Source organism: Macrosteles quadrilineatus, unplaced genomic scaffold, assembly GCF_028750875.1.
Source record: "Macrosteles quadrilineatus isolate MER2022 unplaced genomic scaffold, UCM_ALF_1.0 Scaffold_3__2_contigs__length_128488019, whole genome shotgun sequence".
In the NCBI taxonomy this organism is placed as follows: domain Eukaryota; kingdom Metazoa; phylum Arthropoda; class Insecta; order Hemiptera; family Cicadellidae; genus Macrosteles; species Macrosteles quadrilineatus.
In genome coordinates, this window is record NW_026542596.1 from 125,140,931 (window position 1) to 125,151,592 (window position 10,662).

The 10,662-nt window shown below is 36.4% G+C and overlaps 1 protein-coding gene across 1 annotated transcript; it reads right to left on the reverse strand.

Annotated features, from left to right (window-relative positions):
- Positions 1 to 1,592: 1,592 nt before the first annotated feature.
- LOC128989530 (basic proline-rich protein-like) lies at positions 1,593 to 3,046 on the reverse strand. The gene is made up of 2 exons (XM_054411426.1): positions 3,040 to 3,046; positions 1,593 to 2,755 (listed from the first exon to the last, which is right to left on the reverse strand). Exons 1-2 carry the CDS (start codon positions 3,044 to 3,046, stop codon positions 1,593 to 1,595), a joined length of 1,170 nt encoding a protein of 389 aa, XP_054267401.1.
- Between the last annotated feature and the right edge of the window lie 7,616 nt (positions 3,047 to 10,662).

Consider the following 10,662-nt stretch of genomic DNA (forward strand, 5'->3'; position numbering starts at 1 on the left):
TACACAGCCTAAGGGTTTTCATAAACCCCTGCAAAATGTTATATTATTTCTACCTAAATAGTATTGACTTAAAGTAGCACCGTGAACAGTGAGGGAATTTCACCATAAATAAGGGAAAGTGTTCATAAATGCTGAGCGAATTAAGGGCTGAAATTGCTATCTATGTGAAAATACAATTGATTTAAAGTCTTCTACTACATATCATAATTATATAGACTGCAAATGTTCAATGATGTTCGTTTGCAAGTGCATGATAATAAATCATCTGTTATTGATTTTAAAATGTCGCAAAACATTTTGCAGGGTTATGACAAACGTGTCCTTTCCTCTTCTTCACGTTAACAGTGAAAAGCTTAGTTTTCAAAATATCATTCATCTAAAAAAAAAAAAAAAAATACTATAGTAAAGTATTTTTATGTATGAGTTATATATCTCTTACCAACTTTTTACCTAATGCGTAGAGCCCAGATCATGTCTAGACTACCCTTAATTAATAAATTAATTAATAGTTATTGGTAAATTCTTTCTATTGTTTTCGATATTTTAGTTATTATTAAAGACTGACATATTGCAATTACAATAGGCATACTCCTCTTGGGTGTGGAGAAAGAGTTTAGGCCACCAAGAAATGTAGGCGATAAAAAAAAGTAAAATGGAGACTGCACTAGCAATGGGAAAACTGTTTAAAAATAAATGAAGACCTGTAAAATACTTTGGCCCTAGGCTTTGCCTTTGTCTATTTTGAATTATTTGCTTCACAGTGTGTTGAAAATACAGGGGAGATTAATGTGGTCTAAAAATCTACTGTAAAAAAACAGTTACATACTTACTTACATGTATTATAGAGACGAAGCTACATTTTATAAATGATTATTTTAATATAAATTACTCGTGCAAAAAACTGTGGCGTAATAAAAAATAATAACAACAATAATAATAATAATTTTCTTCCATTACAGTTTATAAATCTGATTCATTGTGCAATGATTATACTGACCTGCCATCTTCTTACGTACCAAGTTTCAAGTCAATTGTTAAAGGAGTTTGAAAGCTATGGATTCATTTGGGAAAATAACATACAGGCACGCAGACAGAAAACCAGGCGTTTTTGGACCGATATTTATATAGTGTTTTTTTGCATTTTTTTGACACCAGGAATAAATATACAAAAAGGTTCCAGAGAGTTCCAGGACTACCTATAGACACCTAAAGTTTGATATTGAAAATGTTGATAATATTTATTCCAGGGACGTTTAATGTAACACGATTTAGCACTAGAACGCCTAATTGCTGGAATGTATGGACTACTTAATTTTTTGTTGGCATATTGTGTCTTGGATCCAAAAATATTTGAGTTTTGTTCAAGAAAAAATGTTGAAACCTTCCTATATGTTCAGATATTTTTCATTGTAAATTCTGATCATATACTATTTTTATGGCCGAATATCTAGATTAACATTATGTCTATAACATAGTATCTCAAAAAGACAGTGCTTTTTATACAAACCAATAACACTCCAATAGTCCTGTAATGTAAGGTGTTCTGAATAACTTGTACAGATTATTCTTAGCAATTTCATGCCGACAAAAATTTAATAAAATAAAATGATTTTAGGTCCAGGATTCGGATTCGGGGCAAGCAACTCCTTCAGCCTTTCGGCTAACTTCGGAGGTGGCTTCGGCGGTGGTTGGCCTGGATATGGCGGGGCCGGAGGCTCAGGATCCACTGCATCAGCGACTGCCGGAGCCGGGGCAGTAGGTGGAGGAGCTGGTGGCGCAGGTGGAGGGGCTGCAGGATCAACAGCCAGTGCCGGGTCAGGCTCTGTTGGAGCTGGAGGAGGCGGGGGAGGATTTCCATGGTGGTATGGTGGAGGATTCGGAGGATCAGGAGCATCAGCCAACGCAGAATCTGTTAGTGGCGGAGCAGGTGGTGGAGTAGGCGGTGGTGGAGCAGGATTTGGAGGATCAGGAGCTTCAGCAAATGCAGGATCTGTCAGCGGTGGAGCAGGTGGAGGAGTTGGAGGAGGGGGAGCAGGATTTGGAGGATCAGGAGCTTCAGCCAACGCAGGATCTGTCAGTGGCGGAGCGGGTGGAGGAGTTGGAGGAGGGGGAGCAGGATTTGGAGGATCAGGAGCATCAGCAAATGCAGGATCAGCAAGTGGAGGAGCAGGTGGAGGAGTTGGAGGTGGTGGCGCAGGATTTGGAGGATCAGGAGCTTCAGCCAACGCAGGATCTGTCAGTGGAGGAGCAGGCGGTGGAGTTGGAGGAGGGGGCGCAGGATTTGGAGGATCAGGAGCTTCAGCTAACGCAGGATCTGTCAGTGGTGGAGCGGGTGGAGGAGTTGTAGGAGGTGGAGCAGGATTCGGAGGATCAGGAGCATCAGCTAATGCAGGATCTGTCAGTGGTGGAGCGGGTGGAGGAGTTGGAGGAGGTGGAGCAGGATTTGGAGGATCAGGAGCATCAGCAAATGCAGGATCAGTAAGTGGAGGAGCAGGAGGAGGTGGGGGATACAGACCTGGAGGTGCTGGATACAGACCTGGAGGTGCTGGTTTCGGAGGGGCTGGAAGCACAGCATCAGCAGGCTCTTTTAGTGGCGGTGTAGGGGCCGGTGGTGCCGGAGGGGGAGGGGGAGCGGGATTTGCCGGTTCTTCTGCATCTGCCAATTCGGGATCTTCCGGATATGGTGGCCACCCTGGCTGGGGTAGTGGATTTGGAGGTGGATTTTCACAAGCTAGTGCTTCCAGTTTTGGTGGAGCTGGAGGGTATTATGGTTGATTTGTCACTTGAATGTTTTTTAAGTATCTATAGCTTTCCAGTGCCCGTATCGATATATTTTAGAAAGAAGAAGTAAATGAAGTCTTTAAAATCGTTAGCTTTACAGAAAAGAGTATAAATTGTTGGTGACATATGTAATAGAAATGCAATATTTTTAGCCCAAGTCAACTAATCTTTATGGGTTCTTCTTGTATTTTTCCATGACAACTTTGTTGTCTTACATCAGATTGAATTGTTATTGTAATAAGCGACACATTAATTCACCTGGCATGGTTAATATTTAGGTATATTTTATTTATTTGGTCCTCAGTATTTTTAAAATATCTGTTTTATTTAAATAATTCAGTAAAACATTTATTTTAATATTATGTCTTTTAAAATCTATTTACAATCTGTTAAGAATAGTTTTTTTTCTATGTTACCCTTTTTACCTCTTGTTACTGTATGAAACACATACCCTCCAATCGGATACAAAACACATATTAAACATTAGTACCAACATCTTGTCACAAAGTTTTAGACCAAGTCTTGTCTTAAAGTTTTCGAGTGAATTTATAAATAAAATATATTAACAAAGATACTAATGTTATTTTATTTATTAGTTATTAATTACTTAGTAGCCCTCGTAAGTAAACAAGTTAAAAGATATTAATTATTAGAATTATATCATCGAGATCACACAGAGCATTTAAACGATTTGATATTTTAGTAAGTCACAAGAGAGCCAATAAACCTCTCATAAATATGTGATTACTTTTATCTAATCAAATGAGGTTTCATAAAATGATCTTTTAATGTATTTTTTTTTACTTTTTCCGAACATAGTACTGTATGTTTTTAAAAGCAGCATTAAAGTCAAGATAACATTTTATTTTCCTTTATACTTATGACTAAAATCGAACCATCTAAGTTATGTTGAAGAGTAGCATTAACTTGGCAATTAATATAGCTTATGGTGTTCCTTTCAGAACCACCATCATTCAACTGTGTAGGTAATTCAAATGTGTCCAATATTTTCCGAACATTGATGGTCAAAGTAAGAGAGCTAGTATGGTTCTCGAAAGTCAATAAATGGTAAATAAAGCAATATAAATTGAACATTTTAATTAGATATTTATCTTTCACATTAAATTGTCAGCTCAAACATAGTCGATGATATGGTAAATTCAACGATAAAAAGACTCATAAATAAACTCTGAATATCAACGAAGTTTTGAACTTATTTGAAACTATTGAATGAAGCAGTTGAAGTTTCAGTGTTTATAACATCAAACAGTCTCAGGCCGATCGACGTAGGCCTTGTCTAGCTTAGCGAGTGTCGCTTGATCCACGGTGATCCTGATGGGGATTTTATCCTTCGGCAAGGACGCTGCAAGGACGAAGGACCTGTCAGCAGAAGTGCACAGGAACAGCGGCAGGTCCTTGATGGAGAGCACACTGAGGTCGTCCCTCGGGAAGCATGTCAGCTGTTCAGTTCCATCTACAAAGGTTAAAATTGATACTTTAAACTGTAAAAACACATTTTCTCGGCCATTGAATGTTAATTCGTTGAGAAAAGTTGCCTTGCACTGTAAAATAAGCGAAGGACTAAGCTTCTTGAATTCAAGGTAATTAAACCTTATAACATACTTTGTTAAGAGTAATTTGAAACAAATATCTTATGGCTTTTCACGGAGGGGATTCTAAAATAAAAAAAAATTTTCTCTTGCCTAAGACATTTAATATACAGATTAAACTTACATCCCTTTTCAACACCTGAAAGGCTTTGATTATTAGAACATAGTCCTGTCTGTTCATTGGACTCCCGACAATTGTCTTGTATGATTATGCAAGAAAAACAACACTTTTAACATCTTTCGTATTGAAAACAAAAATTGGCAGATATTATTTAAAGCAAAGAGAACACTATAATAAATTGAGAACATGTGCATTAAAACCTAATGTATATTTAGAATGAAAAAAACACCTCTGAGAAATAATCTGATTGGACTATGTTTTTAATTTAATCGCATCAATCAGTATATTTTACCATAATAAATCTAATATCTCTTATAACTTGGTATTACACATATTAGGCAAATAATTGTTACTAAACAAAATTGTAATTTAAATGTTAAATGAAGCAAAATAAAACATAAACCATTCTCATTTACGTTGATAATATTTTTAGTCTACAGGATGTTTAGCAATTCTCTACCAAACTTGCAAGGTATTATTTTTTGTGACATAACGGATGTAAATATCACATTTAAATCGTCTGTAAATATTTATTTACAAAACCACCATTTGGTATTTTTTATATTGTTTTTTTCCAAAGAACTATAATACTTAGAATTTTAAATTTTTGCATTTGAAAGTCTTCAGGTTTTTTTTAGGTTAGTAAAACTAATATTTAGTGTTATTAAGATTCACGCAAGTATCACGGTTATTCAAAAACCGCAAGTTTTGAAACGTACAAAATGGTGACTCTTCGAGTAACCAATGATTTACGGACCATTTAAATGTTAAATTTAAATTTGTTATGAACCCATAAATAAAACCTAAAAAAAGGTTAGTAGATAGTTACGAAACACTCTTCTGTATATTCAAACTTTTTGACATTTTTGACTCTTTTAATCAAATTTTACAGATTAAATGATAGGCTAGGCTTTTAACAACATATATAGTGTCAATATAAACGCTAGAACTGCCATCAACACCTTAAAACTATCTGTGGTGTATGAAAATGTATAATTTGAGACCATATTGACTTAAACATGCCGCAAAATAATAGAACCGTTGTTGTCGCAATTTAAACTATGATGTACATAATTTGTACACACAAAAATGCAAGAAACGGTCATATTATTCGATTAAAAACTATTCCAAAGAGTTGAAAACATATCGACTTACCATGATGAGGAAGACAGCTGACTGTTCCAAGAAAACAAACTAGAAACAGTTGAAGCACGTAACCCATTGTTGACAGAGGAACTAATAGCTTGGGCTGTCTCGTTGGGAATGAAAAACAACCTTCGATTGACGTAATTTGTAGTCTCTGTAATTAGTTTGAAATAGATGAACCATAAGCACAAAAACATAGATAAAAAACATACATTAAAAATGTGTATAATTATATGTTCTTTAAAAAATGTATGCATTAAAATGAAGTTGTGTCCTACATTTGCAGAAACCCCATAACCAACTTTTTTTCGCAGTTGTGTTATTTCTGCACTTAAGTAATTGTATTAAATGTGTGCATCATTACTATACTAAAAAATCTAAATCGAAAAAAAATGGTTATGGGGCTTCTGCAATAATCGATTCAATTATAAGTTTCATATTATGTTTGGATTTATCCATCAGATTATCGTGTAAATAACAAGATTAATGGTTTGAATTTTTAAATACTTAAATTATACATTTTCTTTAGCTTAGGTTTACCTTTTAACTTTTTAAAAGGGCTAGTGATAATTTTTCAATACGCGTCAGTTAAATATAGCTGTATATCTGTCGCTTGCTTCATCAATCGCAATGGACGCACCGAAACCCTCTCGCAAAACCCAGGTAGGCACCGAAACTCCCTCACAGAATCCAGGTAGGCACCGAAACTCCCTCACAGAATCCAGGTAGGCAACGAAACATCCTCACTAAATCCAGGTAGGCACCGAAACCCTATCGAAAAACCAAGGTAGACAACAAAACTCCCTCACAGAATCCAGGTAGGCAACGAAACATCCTCACTAAATCCAGGTAGGCACCGAAAATCCCTCACAGAATCCAGTTAGAAACCAAAACTCCTTCACAGAACCCTGATAGGCATCGAAACTCCCCCACAAAACCCTGGTAGGCACCAAAACTCCCTCGCAGAACCCTGGTAGGCACCGAAACTCCCTCGCAGAACCCTGGTAGGCACCGAAACTCCCTCGCAGAACCCTGGTAGGCACCGAAACTCCCTCGCAGAACCCTGGTAGGCACCGAAACTCCCTCGCAGAACCCTGGTAGGCACCGAAACTCCCTCGCAGAATCTAGGTAGGCACCTAAACCATTGAATATATAACACTCTCAGTGTTATATATTCAATGCCTAAACTCCCTTACAGAATCCAGGTAGGTACCGAAAGTGCTCCGTAACCCTTTTGCGAATTCCCGACTAAGTATTAATTAACTATGACAACTTAAAAACCTCCCAAGAATCCTGCCAATTATTTCTAAATTCTATTTCTTTGAGGGGGGCCGAATGGGCTATATTACTATATCTACTTTCTATATCTGATATTCAGTTTGTCTGAAGGAAGATAGTTATTACTTGGTATGACTTTTTCCAGTATGATGAGGGTGGAAGATTCTTCAGTCCATATTACGTAGTATGATGGTCCCCCAGGAACCTGCCAAGATCGCGGGGTAGTTTCGTTGCACTGATTGCAATCTTGACTGAATACTAATCATACTTAAAGTCCTGACATTATATATTCTATTTAATAAGCCAACTAATATCTACAGGTCTATGATAAGTATAAGAAACGTTTATTGAACACCTTTTTATGCCAATATGCCAATTCTAGATGGTTACAGTAAAGGAAAGTAAGTATACATACATTGTGTGACTATGTTTTTTTGGAATAAACCAAAACTCCAAGTTAATATTCTGTGAATGATATTCTGTTCAAGTAGCATTTATAATGTTTGATAATATTGATCTAACGATTCAAATCAAGAATGCTGTGTTTAGAACTATTATCTAAAAGTGCATATATTTCTGCAGCCAATACTATTTGGCAGTTTTAGTTTTTAACAAGATAATAACCTAATGCTAAAAGTTTATGATTTGTTATGTTAAACAAAGTATTAAAACTCATACAAAACTGTCAAACCTATTTTCTTCAATCAAATCTTGAGCATAACTAATCTTAGTTGATTTTGACACAAGTTAGTATGCTCCCTGGTCCTTAACTTGCGCATTTTGTAAACCAAGCTCAAATATCGTGTTTCTTGTTTCTTGATGATAAAAGTGTTAATATTTTGAACAAACTAACATTTGTTGTATTCTATGCTGTAGCTATTAACTGTTGAAACATATTGGGAAAAATTTTAAGGGTTAATGATTTGTTAAATCTGGGAATAACATAGATTGGTAATTAGGTTAATAATACGTGAATGCTTAGAGTATCTAGTTTATACTAAAAATGTTTGGTGCATTTAAATAGCTAACGAATAAGCTATAGATACAGAAGTAAAGGTTTTTAATAAAGTTAAGCACTTTTTGATTTTGCATATTTTAATAAACATAATCACAGAAATATTTAGAATCTGCTGTTTAATTGACTACGTATCATCAAGTGATAATAATTTTGCTGTATACACTGTACACTATGTTACAAATATCACAAAAGTTAAAAGTAAGTAAAACCCTCAACGAAATCTTGGATCAAATATTAAAAAATAAAACTTAGAAGAATTAAAGCTGAAAAATTTTCTTGTTTTTTGTAGTTCAATAAACTATGAATCTTGTACGAGATTATTCCGTATTTTCTTTTACAAACAAATCTCAAAAAGTCAGGCAATGAAAATACATGTTAAAAAATACTAATTTATTGTCTGGTACAAAATTAGCTGTGCGAAAAGACTATTTGGGGTTGCAGCGTGTTTTGTAGACTAGTTTAACCGTATAAGTAGGGATTGTTGAATCCGCCGCCAAATCCGCCGGCACCGGAGGACGCCTGAGCGTTTGAGTAGCTGCCGCCTCCGCCGAATCCGCCGCCGAGGGGGCCTCCGAAACCACCGCCGCCGCCGAAAGATCCGGCGTTAGCAGATGCCTGAGAACCGGCGCCTCCACCACCGAATTGGAACTGGGGGCTTCTCTTGGGACGAGCGGAGGGGCCGAGGATAAGGGCGTTGAGCTCTCTCAGTTTGAGGGCGTCAACCTTGGGCAGGGATGTGTCGAATTGGTTCTCCAGACCATCTACAGGGGCGGCCAGAAGGAAGTGCTCGCCATCGGGTGAGCTGCAGAGGTAGAAGGGAGTCTTGCGTTCTTTCAGCACCACGTTCACCTCATTGTTGATGGCACAACGGAAGGAGACGTGTTCCGCTGCTGCCGGGGTGTCTGGGAAACAAAATGGAGTTATGGAAATGTAAAATAGCAATCGAATGAGTGAGGGATTTCAGGATTCTATAGTTCTTGTGATTTGCTGTAAGGTATATATCTTTTTTCTTATAAAAGGTCAAAAGACACGAGCATGACTTCTCAAATCTTCAAACAACAAATTACTTATTTGACGGTGGTTGCTTATAATAGTCTTTCAAAAAGCACTTCCCATATGTGTACAGAACAAACTTAAACTGGGAAGGTCCTTGTTTTGTTATGAACCGTAAAATTATACACTCTTTCCAATCGAAAATACAATTTTCGTAACTAACTACAAGCAGTGAGATGCTAAAATCTACTGAACTCCTGCACTAATTATAACCCTTCATTTAAGTCCATCTTTTACTTTTCAAATAAAATTTCTTTTTTGTTTGTTAAGATAATTTTGAAAAACGGTAAAAAATTTTTTGAAACACACTCTTAATATTGTGTTCACAACTAAACATCTTGCCAGTAAGGAAACGTCTTGAATCATTGTTTTAGTTTAATAAGCTTAAACATATTACTGGACAAGGATCAAAAGTTGAAAATATGTGTAGGCTTATATACTCGTATTTACATATTTTATAACCAAAAAACCTTAAAGATTTTGTAAAAAAATTTCTCCTAGCCCAATTTAGAATATTTATCACCCTAAAGAAATTGCAAATGTTTTGGGCTTTTAATTATATGTATCGACACTTATTATAAAGTTTTTAGTTTGAACAAATTCCTTCTACATTTAGTACAAAATACAATCTATAACACCCAATTTGTGTTTTCTGATTATTAGCAACAAATCTTAAGCTCCAAATCTATAAAAGGACAATTATCTTAAAAAGAGACATATAACAATGTTTCGGAACGTTATTTTTTAGTGCAACCCCAAAGCCCAACTTACCGACAGGCAGAGCGGTGGCGGCGGCCGCAAGAAGCAGGATCAACCCCAAAGTCTTCATGTCTGTGGCCTTAGTTTTCCTCCTGCCATATTATATAGGAGACACGTAGTCGCTAATGTGCCATTAGTCCAACAGTTAACGGAACCAGATTGCCACAGGGTTTAGTCACTAGCAAACAACACCCGCACATTTCCGCAAATCCACTTCAACGTCTTGGGTTATCTTTAAGCACTTCTTTTCCTGTAGAGAAGAAAGCATACACTGTCATTGTCCTTTAGTAAATTAAATTAAAATCCTTAAAAATAGAAAAGGGGGTTCATTTTCTTTTTTGGTCTGGTGTCTTAAAATCATTGACAATTGATAGAAACCATTAAAAAACTAAAAAATTATGATTCATAAGAGTTTAAATTTAATTAATTCAACTATATCTTTTGGATTGAGAGTTTTTAAATACAAGTTCTCCTCGTGTTCAAGGCTTGTAGAAATTACATAGGCCTATTCACCGCCCTGAGTTCCCCTCGGGCTACGCCCTGTGGACGTCCAAACCTCTGAGGTGAGGATTTTAAAAGTAAATATTGATTAGTCTCCATGGCAGAATGAGAGAACCACAATATTTACCTTTGCGTTGAACTGTCAAATGCTTGATTTCACAATTCCAGACACTTAATCCAAACCAATTCAATTTTGGGCCGGCAAGACCATTTCGGCACGTGGTACGAACGCTATTAAATACTGTGAATATGTATAGGCATGCGCTGTGGATGCGGTACTCCCTGGTGTGGATTAACGTCCGCACTAGTGAGTACTACGACTATCCGCAGTACTATCCTGACCAATTCGTCAGTACCAAGGCAAAAATGTGTTTCGGTATCCACTATAAACTGTA